The 18,612-nt window shown below is 46.3% G+C and overlaps 2 protein-coding genes across 2 annotated transcripts; both read right to left on the bottom strand.

The window, feature by feature from the left end:
• Positions 1-9,019: 9,019 nt before the first annotated feature.
• Positions 9,020-9,967, bottom strand: LOC120401062 (olfactory receptor 52R1-like). Its single transcript, XM_039530633.1, has one exon. The coding sequence runs from the start codon at positions 9,965-9,967 to the stop codon at positions 9,020-9,022; it is 948 nt and encodes a 315-aa protein (XP_039386567.1).
• A 6,559-nt stretch (positions 9,968-16,526) lies between these two features.
• LOC120398237 (olfactory receptor 52R1-like) lies at positions 16,527-17,474 on the bottom strand. The gene has a single exon (XM_039525464.1). The coding sequence runs from the start codon at positions 17,472-17,474 to the stop codon at positions 16,527-16,529; it is 948 nt and encodes a 315-aa protein (XP_039381398.1).
• Between the last annotated feature and the right edge of the window lie 1,138 nt (positions 17,475-18,612).

The following is an 18,612-nucleotide window of genomic DNA, read 5'->3' as shown; positions in this document are numbered from 1 at the left end:
GCGGCAGGACAAGAGGCAATGGGTTGAAACTCCAGTCATAGCAGTTTAAATTACATTTCAAGAAAATCTTCCTAACTTTAAGTACAGGAAGCCAATGGAACAGACTCCCAGGGAAGTCACGGAAGCACCTCCAGTGGAGGTTTTCCAAAGACACGTGAATAGCCACCAGTCTTAGATGGCTAAGACAAAACAAATCCTGCATCTTGTCAGGGGATAGACTAGCTGCCCTTTGTGCTCCCTTACAACTCCATGGCGCTATCATTCTATGATATAAAATCCAGGTGTAGACCAGGTCTTACTCAAACACAAGTCACACACACGTCTTTCAGCTCAATACAGAGTTAATTGAGTGAAATTTAATGGGCCTGTGTTTTACAGGAGGTCAGACTGGATGATCAAATGGTCCTTTCTGATCTTAAGCCCTATGGATCTATTGATAAAGAAAGTAGATCAGGCATTTATATTAAATGTGTCTCATAACATGAACAAGGGAACATTTAGTTAAATTGAAAGTCTGAACATATAACATTGAGAAAAGGTAATTGATATTTGCCCTGTAGAACTCCTTGCTACCAACATTATTGGAGAGAAGAGCATAGAAGAATGGGAATCACAAATGGATTGTCCATTGTATGTGGTGCTGGTGGCATCACCTGTAGTTTTGGTGTCTGACATCTTCATTAGAAGACCTCATTTTCAGCTACTTTTAAGTTTGCCAAATTTTGGGTGTTTGGACTGAGATTTCCCAGGCTGGGTATCTGCTTCGAGCAGAATTGTTTTTTTGAAAGTTTCACGCATAAAAGTTCATCAGGCTTCTTGAATGAAGTTTTGAGAAAATATGTTAGCCATGCTGAAACATTCTCATTATTGTTCCAGTGAGGAACAGTAGTACCTCCAAGCTTTCCAGCAGATAAAAGTCAGGTAACAGCCCCTGTCCCCCTACCCCTTTAACAGACAGAGCCCTGAAATGCAAGAGGAGAGGGTGACAGTGTCTGTGCATTAACACACAGCTGGCTCCTGACATCTGTACTCAGTTCTTACTCCAAGGGAATTTTGCCTCAGTGGGGCCTGAGCAAGGTATGGGCCTTGTATTGCACATCTACTAACGGCCTTGTATTGCACATCTACTAACGTCTTTCATCCTGAAGGATTCACTGTGCCACTGAAATGCACAACCTTGGGGCTGGAGTCCATCAGGCTGGATGAGCAGGGGTGCACAGAAATTAGTGACATTTTGGCCAGAGATTCTTTAGCAAACTCATCACTTATGGCAAGGGCCCTGGGGTGTGTCATGGTTATGCAGAGAGGAAAGAAACACAGACTTACTCTCTATCCCTCCATACCAATGTTGCACAGGGTTTCTTGATCAGGTGAGCGCCTCAGCAAGAGATGGTACCTGTGAATTCTGAGATGGAAGTGTCCTTGCTAGGAATCGCCCTCAAGTGTCCGTGACTCACACCTCTCTCAACTGAGCATCTTCAGCAACATCCCATGGCAAGAGCCGTGCACAATTTCTAATATAGCTCTGTGTAATCCCAGTGGGGTTCACTCAGCCTCTAGAGAAGAGAGGATCTGAATGCAAAGAGGCTGTAGACAAGCCTGTCTCCACTTCTGTGCTAATTATCCAGCTTTAGGAGTAAACAGTAATTAAGGAACCTTCCCAAAGGGAGATGAGAACTCCTGGGATCTGTGTTGAGTCAGAGAGGAATTGGCTATTTTGGGTATTTGTATATATTTATAAAATATAGTTGATGAGAAAGAAAATAAGGGTTAATGCCTAGATGTCTATAGGCTCTGGTACCCTGAAAATGCCCAGGATGTATGGGTAGATAGGAGACAGCCAGATCTGGAGAAAGATGACTGCGGGGAGACATGAGAACTTTCTACAGACATATGGGGCATGTCCATATGGGATCTGAGATCAATATATCTCCTCAGTATCATCATACTCTGCAGCACCCTTCATTGGAGGATCTTCAAAACAATTAGGAAAGGAAAGTCATTATGAAAATATAACCAGTATACACATAGGTAAACTGAGGCATGAGGAGATCTAAGCTGGTGAAGGTCACACACAGAATGGGAGACACAATGACAGACAGAGCCCAGGAGTCCTGACTTCCCTGCTGTAACCACAGTCTCTCTGTCACACCAAGAGGGAAATGGACTCCCAGGACTGTTCATTGAGCGGGATGCACAGGAAAGGCTGGAAGAGGCAGCCTTTAGCCATTGACAACCTTTCAAAGTGAATCTGAGGTTTTCAGAACTAGCTGGACTGTGTGAGCTCCCGCTCCTGTGAGGTGTGAACTCCAGGACTCCACTTCTGCTGCCACTCAGAAACCTACCAACACATCACAGTCACTGGGGGCGCTTCAGGGGAACAGACTTAGGCTACGTCCACAATGGCAGATGTAACGATCCGGGAGTTAACCCCCCCTCAGAGAGCGCTGCTGGGATCGTGCTGCTGTGTTTTCACACTGTCAGCTGCCAGCGCAGTGGCACGGCCACACTGACGGCCCTTATGTCAGAGGCAGACTGCTTCAGCCCACATTTTCCACCACTTGTAAGCGTATGGGGGACTCACCTCTGTGGCACCTCCTGCTGGTCGCTTCTGGGAACTAGCTTGTCCAGCCTCCGGAGCGCCCTCTGCAGGCTGGAGTCCCACTTCCGCTTGGCCCCCGTGTCCCTCCCAGACCCAGTTCCCCATTAGCTGGGGTGCTGCCCCCTGGCAGTAACCCCTTTCTCTCAGGGTCTCCCCTCCCCAGGGAACCTCACCCACTAGCTCTTATTGGAGCCCTGTTACTGTCTTGGCCTTTACAGCATCCTCTGGCCCAGAGCTGCACAGGTTGACTGTGAAGAAATACTGTCTTTTTTTTGTTTCAAATCTGCTGCCAATTAATTTCATTGGGTGACCCCCAGTTCTTCTGTTATGTGAAGGAGTAAATAACATTTCCTTATACTTTTTTTTTTCACACCAAGCATGATTTTACAGACCTCATATCCCACCTTAGTCATCTCTTGTCCAAGCTGAAAAGTCCCAGAGTTTTTAATCTCTCCTCATATGGAAAATGTTACATACCCCTAATCATTTTTGTTACCATTCTCTGTGCCTTTTCCAATTTCAGTCTATCTTTTTTGAGGTGGGGCGATCAGATCTGCACACAGTAATAAGTATGTGGATGTACAAGGGGTTGATATAGAGGCAATATGATATTTTCTATTTCATTATCTATCATTTCTTAATGATTCCAAATATTCTTTTAGTGTATTTGTTTGCTCCTGCACATTGATGAGATAATTTAACCCTATTTACGCATGTGTGATTCTATGAACTGTCTGTATCCTTTGGTCTTTTGTTTTCTCCTGCACTCTTTGCTCACACACCTTGTGCTCAGAGGCAGGACTTTGGGGCAGAGGCATCTGTCAATAAATAGGTTAATCTTTAAAGACAATCAGCCCAAACAAGATTTCAGCTGGACAGAAGAAGTGAGTAACTACATTCTAGATGAAACTGGTTTCTTCCAGCTTCTCTGCTGAGAGGTGAGCATGGAAGTAATGGAACCTTTCCAGAAGAAGGATCAGAGAGAGGAAGTGTTGTTCAGCTCTTCAAAACCAGATAGACTGGATGAGTCAGGAGAAGCTGGGGCAGGACAGAGGCACAAGTGGGAGAGGGGACTCTTGGGTTGCAGAGCTCTGGCTGCAGCAGAGAGAGAGATTCCAGATGCAGCAGGAGCCATGAGATGCACGTAAGACAAAGTATGCTCCAGGGAGGTGTGGACAAAGTAATGCCTATTGGAAAACATAATCCAAACTGTACCTATAAAAGTATGGGGTCTAAATTAACTGTTATCACTCAAGAAAGAGAACTTGGAGTCATTATGGATAGTTCTCTGAAAATATCCACTCAATGTGCAGCAGGGAATCAGTTAGAAAGAGAATTATAATAAGACTGAAAATATCATATTGCCTCTATCTAATTCCATGGTATGCCCACACCTAAAATACTGCCTGCAAATCTGGTCATCCCATCTCAAAAAGATATATTGGAATTGAAAAAGTTATGGAAAAGGGCAACAAGAATGATTAGGAGTATGGAATAGCTTCCATATGAGGAGAGATTAATAAGACTGGGTTTTTTGAACTTGGAAAAGAGACGACTAAGGGGGGATATGAGAGGTTTATGAAATCATGACTGGTGTGGAGAACATATATAAGGCAGTGTTATATACTCTTTCTCACACAAAAACACAAAAACAAGGAGTCACCCAATGAAATTAATTGGCAGTGATTTAAAACAAAGGAAAGGAAGTATTTCTTCACACAACACCATGCAGTCAACCTGTGAAGCTCTTTGCCAGAGGATGTTGTGAAGGCCAAGACTATAACAGCTTTCAAAAATAACTAGAAGAATTCATAGAGGATAGGTCCATCAATGACTATTAGCCAGGATGGGCAGGGATGATGTCCCTAGCCTCTGTTTGCTGCAAGCTGAGAAAGAGTAATGGGGAATGGATAAGTATCTCTTCTGTTCATTGCCCCTCAAGCATCTGACATAGGCCACTGTTGGAAGACAGGATACTGGGCTAGATGGACCTTTGGTCTAACCCAACATGGCTGTTCTTAAGTTCACTAACAAAGGAAATGGTGTGCAGATGTTGTGTTGTGTTTACCTGGATCTAGGTATCTCTTCTGCATTTTAAAGTAGAGGAATTGTTTTAGGAACCTGTGAATGGGGTTCCAATGGCCCACTCTAAGATTGCTCAATTGGGGTAAACTGCAAAGAAAGTGGCTAACAATCCCCAAAATAGGTGTTTATTCTAATACTTGGATTTACCAAGTCAGCAACACAACAGCTTTCACAATGCTTTACTGCTTATGCAGAAGCCAAAACACAGGTCCCTTAAAGTCACCAAGCTTTGGGCTTCCACCCAGACAGCCAAGTCAGGTACGATGATGATTACTGAAGATCTTCTTTGTCATATAATAAAGTTATACTAATATCAAAGAATTGTACACATCACCTCCCATGTGAATGAATACTTCAGATATTACCCAAATACTCAGAGCCAATTCCTATTAACTAAACTAAGATTTATTAAAAAATAGATAATATTGGTTAAAAGATCATTATACACAGAGACATGATTAGAGTTTTTAAGTCAGTTTCATAGTAGAGACGGCTGGCTTCAGATTTCAAGAGAGTTCTTTCACAATAATTCAAGAGGCTATAGTCCAATGTTGAAATATTCATTATCAAGATGGTCCAGGGTGTAACTGGAGACCAGAGTCTTGTGACATGAGTTTCCCCTGATGATGCTTAAGCAGATCTGAGATAAAATGGATGAGGTTCCAAAAGCACAGCCCACAGCACAGGGTGAACAGTAGGGTTTTGATGTAACCTTCTATTTCCTAAACATCACTGGTAACTAATTACCTGGATTATCATACGGCTATTAGCCATTAAGCAGTTAAAGAAAGTTCACCAGAAACTTTAAAGAGACATAATGAAAATGATATTATTGCACCCAAGTTCTATCTAATCATATTTTCTTTTCGTCTCTGAATTAACTGAATACAGCTCTAGACAGGAATCGTTTGGTTACACTGCTAACCTCTAACAAGCTATTGGTAAACAGAGACTACTAGAGTCACTAACTTCTTCCAGTTCTGAAACTATATAAGTCTATATTTCAAAGCTCTAGCCTATCTAAGATGGAATGGCCCTAATTACCATTTATATACTTTTCTAACCTGTCTCTAAGAAGTGAATCTGGGTCAATAGCCTGCAAGTTACTTAACTCTTTCTGGCCATGTGTCATACAACCCCTTTTGCAAGCCTTGGGGCTGTCTGCTTTAGCAATCATGTGACCTGAAAAAGAGAAACTGGAACCAGCGTTAGCCCAAGGGGAGCCCTGGGAAGAGTGGGCTGAAGCAATTGGAGAGTCTGGGGGAGGCAAGCCAAAGCTAGTCTCAGGGCCTTGGTGCTTGGCGGGCAGGTTTCTGCTCCCAGAGAGAGACACTAGAATGGAAGCTGCTTAGGGTTAGGGTTCGGGTGGGCCTGGAAACCCAGAGCCAGAGGCAGGGCCAGAACAGTGCTGTGACCCAAAACCACAAGGGTCTTGTTTGTGGGCCCCAAACACGCTTGGCTAGTGAGTGTCCAGGTTTAGAAGCTCGAGTGCGGCTGTGACAGAAAACCTGGAGCTGCTACTCAGATGTGGAAGGGGAGTGGGCCTGGCCAGGGAAGTGCCACAAGATGTATTCTTCATCCAAATGTAGCTCCTCTGACATCTGTGTTTCCCCAAGTGCTCTCGTTACAGAACAGATCAAGCCGGGCTTCCTGGAAGGAAATGGGTTTACCTATATATCTTTTCTTATAAGTTTCTTATTTTCTAATTTTCTTATTTGTTTTATTAATATGTTTACAGATTTATAGTAGAGTATATTTCACATGTAACACAAGGGACCTGGAGACCACATCCTGTATGTTGAGCTAAAGCTTTTAGTAGATATGAAAAGGTGTGGAGAAAAGTGCAGCCAGAATCTCCTGATAAAGTTGTGGAGGAGCTGGAATAGGGGCAGGCATCTTGAATGGGGGTGAACTCTGCTACATATATGCCTGTTCTCATGACCCCATGATGGAGCCAGTAATTGATATCTCTGGTGGGCAGTGGGTCCAAGGTGTAATACTTTCTGGCCCACAGGGGTTCCTCACCCTTCAAAGATGGTACTAGGTCCTGTCACTTGGTATCAGGGCATCTGAGGAAGTGGCTCATGTGGAGCATGAGCATGTAAAGTTGTTCCCTTGGTGGAATTCAGAAATGAAACAGCTGCAGGCCTTGCAGCCCGCACTGGTTATGAAAGAGAGGGGGGAGGGAGGACTCATGGGACAGGAGCCCAATCAAGAATCAAGAAGTCCAGAGGTGCTGTGGTGATGGGTGGTTGGGGACTACCCTCTTGTAGGACCCATTCAAGGAAAATCTGAGTGATAGGCAATAAGGTGGACCCCATCTCATTGAATATGTGCAGGGGGGTCTGGAGGGTGAAGAGCCCCAGGTGAGCTCCAAGATGAAAGAGGCCATCATGGCCACTAAATGGTGAGCTAAGAACTGGGCCAGCCAAATGCTGAAGGAGTGGGCCCAGGCAAGATGGAAACAAAATATATCGCCAGGAGACATAGGTAAAGGTAGAATTGTCATCCAGACGTCCACCAGGGAGTGATGATTGATGATGTCTCTGAGGATGCCTGCAGTGGCCTGACTGCTCTCGATCACTGAGTGATTCTGGTCCGCAAAGATTATATTAAAATCCGCACCCAGGACCAGGCACTAGTGAGGATCCAAGGTGCCGAGGAAGGCAGACGCCTGTTGATTGAAACACACCCACTCTGGGTCTGCACTGGGTGGGTAGACATTGAACAGAGTCAACGTCAGCCCCTCCACACAGCCCTGGAAGTGCAGCAGGGGACCTTGTATGACCTCTTCAACTCCCAGCATCTCAGGCTGCAAGTAGGGGGAGAACAGGGCGGCCACCCCAGCCAAATTAGCACTGAAGTGTCTAAAATATACCTGGTCCCCCCATTCCAGCCACCAAATAGTCTTGGGGGCTGGATCCATGTTGTTTTCTGCAGGCAAACCACTCAGTACCCTGCGTCACAAAGGAAGTAGAGCACCTGGTGACCGTGGAGACTCACCCTAGAGCCTCTGGTGTTCAATGTTTAAAAGACGATTGGCTTCATTCTGAGGGCTGAGGAGGATCCTTGTGGGCAGAAGGATCCCCAGCCGGCCTTGCAAGAATCTCTGACCAACCTCAAAAGCTTGTCAAAAAGGTTGCAGGCCCTCTAGTAGACCAGGATGTCCTACCTCCTGGTTCCCCTCCACTCCTCCAAAACAGCCCTCATGGCCAAGAGGACAAGATGGAAGTCTCCCCAACACTGGAAAGGGAGCTTCACCTTGCCCTTGAAACCACAGGGATCACACAGAAAACCGTGAAGCTCATCCTTCAGCACAGTGGGGGACGGGGTAGTGGACCCATGATGATCCTCTGGTTGGGCCCCTGTTACGACCCTGTAGCCCTTGGAGATGGGCAAAGAGGGAGAAGATCACCAGTGCAGCGACTGTACCAGTGGCACCACCACAGAACCGGTCTCTAACTCCAGAAAGGGAAAGGGAGGTGGAGGGAAGGGAGCAGGCCCCAAAGGCTCAGGGAGGGTAGACAAATAAACCACTCCCTGAGTTTCATCCAAGGACAGGGGAAATGAGGCAACCCCGGGCGGCAGCGGTATGGAAGTTCAGCGGAAAAAAAGAGTAGGGCTTCTTTTCCCCCTCCTCTCCCTCTCTTGCACATGAATCAAATGATGGTTCCCATGTTCTGTTCATTCCCTCTGAAGCACCTGGCCCTGGGCACCGTCAGAAGACAGGCTACTGGGCTACATGGACCACTGATTTTACCGATTATGGCCATTCTGACCTTCTTATTTAGACCCGAGATGTATCTGTCTCCTTTTGGAAGCCACTATACCCCACCCCACTCCCAGAGCTGAAATAGATCCCAGGAGTGCTGATGGGGTCTCTCTCTCCACAGAGTTAGTAACAAAGTAGGAATAAATATTAAAATTTTAACACTAACCAGTGTCCTTAAGTGACTTGCCATAAGATGTGAGAACACATTGGTTTTAGAGATGACTGGGTCACAGCTGACAAGGGGAGGGGAAGACAGGAGCAAGAGACGGGGGCAGGGCCTTGGGGAAAAGACACACAGCAGGGATGAGGCTTGACAGAAGAGATGGGGCAAGATTGTAATTCCAGGATCGAGCTACCAACAATTAGAAAGGTGGCAACCCAGTGTAGTGTACATAGACTGATTCCCCAGTTCATCACATTGACACAGCACAGTAAGACCAGGAAAGGGTTTAATGTCTCTATCTGTCCAGTAAGTGATTCAGGGAAGAGAACACAGCACCATGCACCAGCCAGCTCTGCACAGAGCTCAATGTGAGAGCCAGAGCACAAGGAGAAAACATTTAGGTCTCTTTATGTGTAAAGAGCCGGAGCAGCCTGTCCCGGATCTGTTTGTTCCTCACCCCATAGATGATGGGATGTAGCACCGGGGGCACCAGCAGGTACACACTGGCAATGAGAATGCGTAAATGCAGTGGCACATAGTGGCCAAACCGCTGCGTGATAGAGGAGAAGAACATTGGAATGTACAAAGCTAAGATGGCACAAAGATGAGAGATGCAGGTCCCAAAAGTTTTGAGCCGGACATCCTTTGTGGGAAGGCGAACGATGGCCTGGAGGATCTGTGCGTAGGACATGGCGATAAAAAACACATCCATTCCGATCCCAGAGAAAAGATTAAACAGACCATAGTAACTACTGATTCCGATGTCAGCGCAGGCCAGGTTCACCACAGCTAAATGCCGACAATAGGAGCGGGGGATGATGTTGGTTCTGCAATATGGCCACAGCCTCGCCACGAAGGGATAAGGTAATGTGAGTATGCCACTATGCAGCACCATGGCCAGACCTACCTTGGCTACAACAGAGTTTGTCAGGATGGTGGAATGTCTCAGGGGATGGCAGATGGCCACGTAGCGATCCAGAGCCATGGCCACGAGGATTCCAGATTCCATTGCTGAGAAGCAGTGAATGAAGTACATCTGGGTGAGGCAGGCAGTGAAACTGATCTCCCTGGAATTGAACCAGAAGATGCTCAGCATTTTGGGTACGGTGGATGTGGACATGACCAGGTCGGTGACGGCCAGCATGCAGAGGAAATAGAACATGGGCTCTTGGAGTCTCGGCTCCCTCTTCATGATGAACAGGATGGTGAAATTCCCCAAGATGGCTATGGAGTACATAGCACAGAAAGGAATGGAGATCCAGATATGGGCTGCCTCCAGGCCAGGAATGCCAAGTAGGATGAATGTGGAGGGGTTAGTGAATTTGGTTGTGTTGGAATCTGACATGGAATAGGGGAGAAGTTGACTTTCTGTTTGCTCCCAAGTGTCTCGGGTGATGATCATAGTAGAAATGCCTGAATGGAGAAAGAACATTTGTCAGGGTTCCTTCCCCACTCTGATCTCTATGGTACAGATGTGGGAACCTGCACAAAAGCCCCCTAAGCTTAATTCTACCAGCTTAGGTTAAAACCTGGTACGCTGCCACCACCAAGTGATTTAAAAAGAAACAGGGGAAGGACCATTTGGTGTTTCTCTTCCCCCAAAAGATCCCCCCAAGTCCCTACACCCCTTTTCCTGGGGAGGCTAGAGAGTAATATCCTAACCATTTGGTTACAAAGTGATCAAAGACCCAAAACCCTGGCTCTTTGGACAATGGAAAAATCAGAAAGATTCTTAAAAGAAGGATTTTATTAGAAAGAAAATGTAAAATCACCTTTGTAAAATCAGGATGGAAAATAGCTTCACAGGGTAATCAGATTCCTAGAGCCCAGAGGAACCCACTCTAGCCTTAGTTTCAAAGTTAAAAAATAAAAACAGGGATAAATCTCCCTCTAGGAAAGGGAACATTCACAAGTTGAGAAAACAAAGATAAACTAACACACCTTGCCTGGCTGTTACTTACAAGTTTGAAATATGAGAGAATTGCTCAGAAAGATTTGGAGAACATGGATTGATGTCCGGTCTCTCTTAGTCCGAAGAGTGAACACCACCAAAACAAAGAGCACAAACAAAGACCTCCTGGTCTTTTGTTTTCTCCTGCACTCTTGGCTCACACACCTTGTGCACAGAGGCAGGACTTTGGGGCAGAGGCATCTGTCAATAAATAGGTTAATCTTTAAAGACAATCAGCCCAAACAAGATTTCAGCTGGACAGAAGAAGTGAGTAACTACATTCTAGATGAAACTGGTTTCTTCCAGCTTCTCTGCTGAGAGGTGAGCATGGAAGTAATGGAACCTCTCCAGAAGAGGGATCAGAGAGAGGAAGTGTTGTTCAGCTCTTCAAAACCAGATAGACTGGATGAGTCAGGAGAAGCTGGGGCAGGACAGAGGCACAAGTGGCAGAGGGGACTCTTGGGTTGCAGAGCTCTGGCTGCAGCAGAGAGACAGATTCCAGATGCAGGAAAAGCCATGAGTTGCAAGACGGACAAAGTATGCTCCAGGGACGTGTGGACAAAGTGATGGCTATGGGAAACCTAATCCCAACTATACAATTTGTCAGAGGATGTCATGAAGGCCAAGAATATTACAGCTTTCAAAAATAACTAGAAGAATTCATGGAGGACAGGTCTATCAATGACTATTCACCAGGATGGGCAGGGATGATGTCCCTAGCCTCTGTTTGCCGGAGGCTGGGAAAGGGTGATGGGGAATGGGTCACTTGATAAGTATCTGTTCTGTTCATTCCCTCTGTGTTGTGTTTACCTGGATATAGGTATAGCTTCTGCTTTCTAAAGTAGAGGAACTGTTTTAGCAACTTGTGAATGGGGTTCCAAGGTGGCCCACTCCACTCAGTTAGGGCAAACAGCAAAGAATGGGGCAGACAATTCCCCCAAATAGGTGGTTATTGTAACACATGGATTTACCAAGTCAGCTACAAAACAGATTTCACAATGCTTTACTGCTTACACAGAAGCCAAAACACAGGTCCCTTAAAGCCACCCAGCCTTGGGCTTCCACCCAGACAGCCAAGTCAGGTATGATGATGATTATTGAAAATCCTGTTCATCATATAATAACGTTTTACAAATACTAAAGGATTGTACACATCACCTGCCAGTGAATGAATGTTTCAGATAACACCCAAATATTCATTTACAGCCAATTATTATTAATTAATCTAAAATTTATTTTAAAAGAGAGAGTACTGGTTAAAAGAGAATTATACACAAAGGCACAATTAGAGTTTTTAAGTCAGGTTTATATTAGAGATGGCTGGCTTCAAAGTTAGATAAAGATCTTACAAAATTATTCAAGAGATTAAAGTCCATTGTTGAAATATTCATTATCAGAGCTGTCCAGAGTATAAGAGGAGACCAGAGTCTTGTGTCTCAAGCTTCTCCCGATGATGCTTAAGCAGATCTGAGATAAAAAAGATCAGACTCCAAGAGCTCTTTATACAGTCCCTGGGCAGCACAGCAGTCCTTGAGTCAACAATAGGCTTTTGAAGTAACCTACTATTTCGAGGTGGGCAAACAGTGGCCCACGGGTCACATCCTGCCCGTGGGACCCTCCTGTCCAAGCCCTGAGCTCCTGGCCTGGCAGGCTGGTCCCTGGTTCCTCCCTTGCTATTCCCCTTCCCCTCCAGCCTCAGCTCGCTCAGCCGCCGCCGGCACAATGCTCTGGGTGGTGGGGCTGCGAGATCCTGTGGCAGGAGTCCCGTGACGGTGTCAGAGGGCAAGAAGCAGGTGGTGCGTGGATACAGGGCGGGTACTGGCTCAGGCCTGACTGTTTGGGAAAGCACAGCCTCCTCAAACTGACCCTTTGTACAATTTTTGAAACTTAATGTGGCCCTCAGGCCAAAAAGTTTGCCCACCCCTGTTCTATTTCCGAAACCTCACTGGTAATTAACTACCTGGATTAACATAAGATTATTATATATTAAGCAGTTAAAGAGAGGTCACCAGAAACTTTAAAGAGGCATATAGAAAATGAGATTATTGCACACAAGTTCTATCTAACAATATTTCCTTTTCATCTCTGAATTAGCCAATAATGCTCCAGACAGGAATCATTTGGTTACACTGTTCACCTCTAACAAGCTTGTTGGTGTCACTAGGCATAACCCTAGGTAACTCAGGAGGGTGGAAAGCCATAAGTGTCAATAAAGCCTTCTGTACTAGGCCTGAATGAACTAAAGTCACTCCATGTCTGACCAAAGCGCTTCCATGTTTATGTTTGAACTTTAATCAACCTAGCAGGCCAGTAACTGAGAATGGAATGTACAACAGCTAGCTCAACCCTGGTACTGCCAGGAGATAATGATGAGGCCTGCTTACACCTGGTTTATGCGGGGGGGGGGGGGGGGCAGAATAACGGATCCAGGAAAGTAAAACAAGATAACTTTTCACAGAAGAGTTACTAACGAGCTAAAGTGGTTTTTGCCAAGTATGACTTAACTGCTTAATGTAATTGCTATTGCAAAGTGTATTTGCTGCATGGGAATGAAAGGTGGTGGGAGAGGAGGAGTGTGGGGGTGATGGGAATGCTTAGCTGAAGTTATGTATAAAGAAAGAAAAACCGCTTGTATCTGTGTGCAGGATTTGAGAATGCTTTTTCTCCCTGGCACCTTTTTGGGCTCAAATAATCCTGGTTTGCTTCTCCACCCTGGTGTGTTAATTAGTGCGGCGCACACCGGGCAACGAACCCCCACTGTTGCTGTCCTCGGCCCTCTGTGCCGGCAACAAGCTGATGGTAAACGTAGACTACTAGAGTCATGAACTTCTTCCAGTTCTTTGATAATACAAGTCTACATATGAAAGCACTAGCCTACTTAAGGTGGAATTGCCCAAATTACCATTTTCATACTTTTCTAACCCAGCTCTAAGGAGTGAATCTGGGTCAATAGCCTGCAAGTTGCTTAACTCTTTCTGGCCATGTGTCACACAACCCCTTTTGCAAGGCCTGGGGTTCAGTGATCATGTGAACCAAAAAGGAGAAACTGGAACCAGCGTTTGCCCAAGGGGGAGCTCTGGGAAGGGTGGGCTGAAGCAATTGGAGAGTCTGGGGGAGCCGATCCAAAGCTCCTGTCAGGGCCTTGGTGCTTGGCGGGCAGGTTTCTGCTCCCAGAGGGAGGCACTAGAACGGAAGCTGCACTGCGAGAGTGGGCCTGGAAACCCAGAGCCAGAGGCAGGGCCTGAACAGTGCTGTGACTCCAAATCACAGGGGTCTTGTTTGTGGGCCCCAAACACGCTCAGCTGGTGAGTGTCCAGCTTCACAAGCTTGAGCGCGGCTGTGACAGCAACTCTGGAGCTGCTACACAGATGTGGAAGGGGAGTAGGGCTGGGCCCCCCCCACCCCGTCTCTCCTGGTGCATTTAGGTCCTACTCTCTCTTTCCTTTGTAACTCACCTCCACACACATACGTGCCCCCCTCTCTCTGTCACTTCTAAGTCCCTGGCCATTACCAACTAGCAGCCTGCAGCTGTGGTACCCTATAGTCTAGCCTACTTGCTTCCCTATATATAATTTCTTATAAGTTCCTTATTTTGTTAGGGTTTGATTATTTGTTTTATTAATAAGTTTACAGATTTATATTAGAGTATATTTCACCTGTAACACAAGGGATCTGCAGGCCACATCCTGTATGTTGAGCTAAAGCATGTAGCAGATATGAAAAGGTTTGGGGAAAAGTGCAGCCAGAACCTCCTGTTGAAGTTGTGGAGGAGATGGAATAGGGGCTGCAAGCTTGCACATTGTAGATAGGCATCTGCCAGAGTCTGCCTCATGCCACAAAATGGGTAGGAATCTGGAATGGGGGTGAACTGTGCCACGTACTGTGCCTGTGCTCATGGATCCAGGAAGGAGCCACCAACCGATAACCCGGTGGGCCGTGGGACTGGGATGGAGTACATTCTGGCCCAACTGGGGTTCCTCACCCTCCGAAGGTGGGACTAGGTCCCACCCCATGGTATCAGGGCAACTGTGGAAGTGAAGCATGTGGAGCATGAGCATGTAAAGTTGTTCTCTTGGAGGATTTCAGAAATGAACAAGCTGCAGGGCGTGCAGCCCACATGGGTTAGGAAAGGGAGGCGGTTTAGGGGGACTCATAGGACAGGAGCCCAATCAACAATTCCAGAGGTCCTGGGATGAGGGGTGAATGCAGAGCACCCTCTTGTATGACCCATTCGAGGAAAATCCCAATGGTAGGCAATAAGGTGGCCCCTACCTGCTGGAGTATGCTCAGGGGGGTCTGAAGTTTGAAGAGCCCCAGGTGAGCTCCGAGACGAAAGACGCCATCGTGTCCACTAAATGGTGGTTCAAGAACTGAACCGGCCAAATGCTGGAAGAATGGGCCCAGGCAAGATTGAAATAGAATACATCCATGCAGTCCAACCAGGAGTAGCAAAACCATTTGACTTCCACCTGTATTTAGGTAAAAGTGGAATTGTCATCCGAGTGATGGTTGCATGACCTGTTAATCTATCCCCTGAATGCAGACACACTCCGGGTCTGCATTCAGGGGATAGCTATTGAACAGAGTCACTGTCAGCCTCTCCATAGAGGCCTGGAGTGTAGTAGGCAACCTGAGATGACCTCATCTACTCCTAGCATATCAGGCTCTAGGTTGGGGGAGAACAGGATGGCCACACCAGCCGCATGAGCGCTGAGGTGTCCCCGAGTGACTGGGGCCGGTCCAGTTCTTGAACCACCATTTAGTGGACATGATGGCGTCTTTCATCTCAGAGCTCACCTGGGGCTCTTCAAACTTCAGACCCCCCTGAGCATACTCCAGGAGGTAGGGGCCACCTTATTGCCTACCATTGGGATTTTCCTTGAATGGGTCATACAAGAGGGTGCTCTGCATTCACCCCTCATCCCAGGACCTCTGGAATTGTTGATTGGGCTCCTGTCCTATGAGTCCCCCTAAACCGCCTGCCTTTCCTAATCCATGTGGGCTGCACGCCCTGCAGCTTGTTCATTTCTGAAATCCTCCAAGAGAACAACTTTACATGCTCATGCTCCACATGCTTCACTTCCACAGTTGCCCTGATACCATGGGGTGGGACCTAGTCCCACCTTCGGAGGGTGAGGAACCCCAGTTGGGCCAGAATGTACTCCATCCCAGTCCCACGGCCCACCGGGTTATCGGTTGGTGGCTCCTTCCTGGATCCATGAGCACAGGCACAGTACGTGGCACAGTTCACCCCTGAGCTATCCCTCCCCCCATGTATCTGCCTCCTGCTGTAACAAATTATTCCCCATTCCCCTCCCAGAGCCGAGATAGATCCCAGGAGTCCTGATGGGGTCTCTCTCTCCACAGAATTGGTAAGAACGTAAAAATAAATATTAAAATGTTAACACTAACCAGTGTCCCTTATGTGACTTGCCATAAGATGTGAGAACACATTGGTTGTAGAGATGACTGAGACACAATTGACAACGGGAGGGGAAGACAGGAGCAAGTGACGGGGCAGCACCTTGGGGAGAAGACACACAGTGGGGTCGAGTCTTGACAGAAGAGATGAGGCAAGATTGTAATTTCAGGGATGCAGCTATCAGCAATTAGAAAGGTGGCCACCCAGTCTAGTGTACATAGACTCTCTCCAAAGAGTTAGTAACAAAGTAAGAATAAACATTACAATTTTAACACTAATAGTGATCTTAAGTGACTTGCAAAATTGCAATTTCAGGGATACAGCTATCAGCAATTAGAAAGTTGGTAACCCGATCTAGTACATAGACTGACTCCCCAGTTCATCGCATTGACACAGCACAGTAAGCACAGGAAAGGGCTTAATCTCACTTTTACTGTCCAGAAAGTGATTCAGGGAAGAGGCCACAGCACCATGCACCAGCCAGCTCTGCACAGACCTCAATCTGAGAGCCAGAGCACAAGGAGGAAACTTTTAGGTCTCTTTATGCGTAAAGAGGTGGAACAGCCTGCCCCGGATCTGTTTGGTCCTCATCCCGTAAATGATGGGATGTAGCACAGGGGGCACCAGGAGGTAAACATTGGCAATGAGAACGAGGAAATGCGGTGGCACATTGTGGCCAAACCTCTGTGTGAAAGCGGAGAAGAAATCTGGTATATACAAGGCTAAGATGGCACAAAGATGAGAGATGCAGGTCCCAAAAGTTTTGAGCCGGGCATCCTTTGTGGGGAGACGGAAAATGGCCCGGAGGATCAGAGTATAGGACACAGCGATAAAAAACACGTCAAATCCAATCACAGAGAAAAGATTAAACAAGCCATAGTAACTACCGATGCCGATGTCAGCACAGGCCAGCTTCACCACAGCTATAAACCGACAGTAGGAGTGTGGGATGATGTTGGTTCTGCAATATGGCCACTGCCTCGCCAGGAAGGGATAGGGTAATGGGAGTATGCCACTGCGCAGCACCAAGACCAGGCCTATCTTGGCTACAACAGAGTTTGTCAGGATGGTGGAATGTCTCAGGGGATGGCAGATGGCCACGTAGCGATCGAAAGCCAGGGAAATAAGGATTCCAGACTCCATCGCTGAGAAGGAGTGAACAAAGTACATCTGGGTGAGGCAGGCACTGAAACTGATCTCCCTGAAATTGAACCAGAAGATGCTCAGCATTTTGGGCATGGTGGATGTGGAAATGAGCAGGTCGGTGACGGCCAGCATGCAGAGGAAATAGTACATGGGCTCATGGAGGCTCGGCTCCCTCTTCACGATGAACAGGATGGTGAAGTTCCCCAAGATGGCTATGGCGTACATAGCACAGAAGGGGATAGAGATCCATATATGGGCTTCCTCCAGGCCAGGAATGCCAAGTAGGATGAAGGTGGAGGGGTTGGTTAAGTCGGTTGTGTTGGAATCTGACATGGATTAGAAAGTGTCCAACTTTAACTTTGAGGCAGAACAGTGTCTTCTGCATGTACCGTAAGTTCTCCTTACTTTCTGTGGGTTCTCAGCCTCTTGGGTGATGATTGTAGTAGAAATGCCTGAATGGAGAGACAACATTAATGTGATACACTATATGCACTAAAGAAGGCTGTTCTCATGGAAGAAGCAGATTGATCACTCTTCACACACTGAAATAATGACAGACATTTTCATTATTCAAAGAAAATAACGATGAACCCCACTAAATCCAATTCCATATTTTGTGGTCCTCCCTGAATTAATAATTCCTACACTTTTTGGTGAGGGAACCTTAAGAGGCAGCAGCAGGAAACACAAGTGTGGATACTGGTTATCCGTCATTGTTCTTTTATGCAATGAGAGCCAGGATAGGAGTTCCCATTCATTCAGTTGCTCAAAACTGAGAGTGGAAAAGAACAAAGTTTTGCCAAGAGTTATGCTGGGAGAAACATCCCAACTAGAACATACCTCAGGGAAAAGACCTGGGCCCCATTGATAGCAGCTCAAGAGAAACACCTGCTCAATCGCAGCAGTGGACCAACCAATGGCAGTGTTCAGATCCCTAAGATATGGGATGGAGAATAACAGGTTCGGGATATTTGTTCAGTTTGGTCACTCCGTCTCTACTAAGGATATTACATATATAAATTGGATTTTCAAATCAGGTTCTGAGAATGGCGGAGGCTGCCATATGCAAATATATCGAAAACCCTGGAACTCTTTAGTTTACACAAGAAACAAAGAAGGGAGCATATGATAAAGGAGAGGAAAATAAAAAGTGAAACTGATTTACATGCAAATGGACATTTCCCAACCAGTACTATCTATAGAGACTGACTGCCCCAATAGGACTAATTCTTCAAAGCTGAGGAAAATTGTCAGCAAAACTGACTGGGAGAAAAAATTGAGACAGAAAAATATGAATGAAAATTGGTTGTTCTTTGATAACAGTTTATTAGATAGCGGAACAATCATGATTCCATACTCAAAGTGAACAACTTTGGGTAAAAATGCAGTTCAGTGGTAAAATGAAGGCAGCAATTGAAGGGAGGGGGAAGCAATATGTAACAAAGAGGAAAAATGGAAAATAGATAGCTAC

Source organism: Mauremys reevesii, linkage group 1 (assembly GCF_016161935.1).
Source record: "Mauremys reevesii isolate NIE-2019 linkage group 1, ASM1616193v1, whole genome shotgun sequence".
Taxonomy (NCBI): domain Eukaryota; kingdom Metazoa; phylum Chordata; order Testudines; family Geoemydidae; genus Mauremys; species Mauremys reevesii.
The sequence above is the reverse complement of the archived record's forward strand: the minus strand, read 5'-3'. Positions and strand labels throughout refer to the sequence as shown.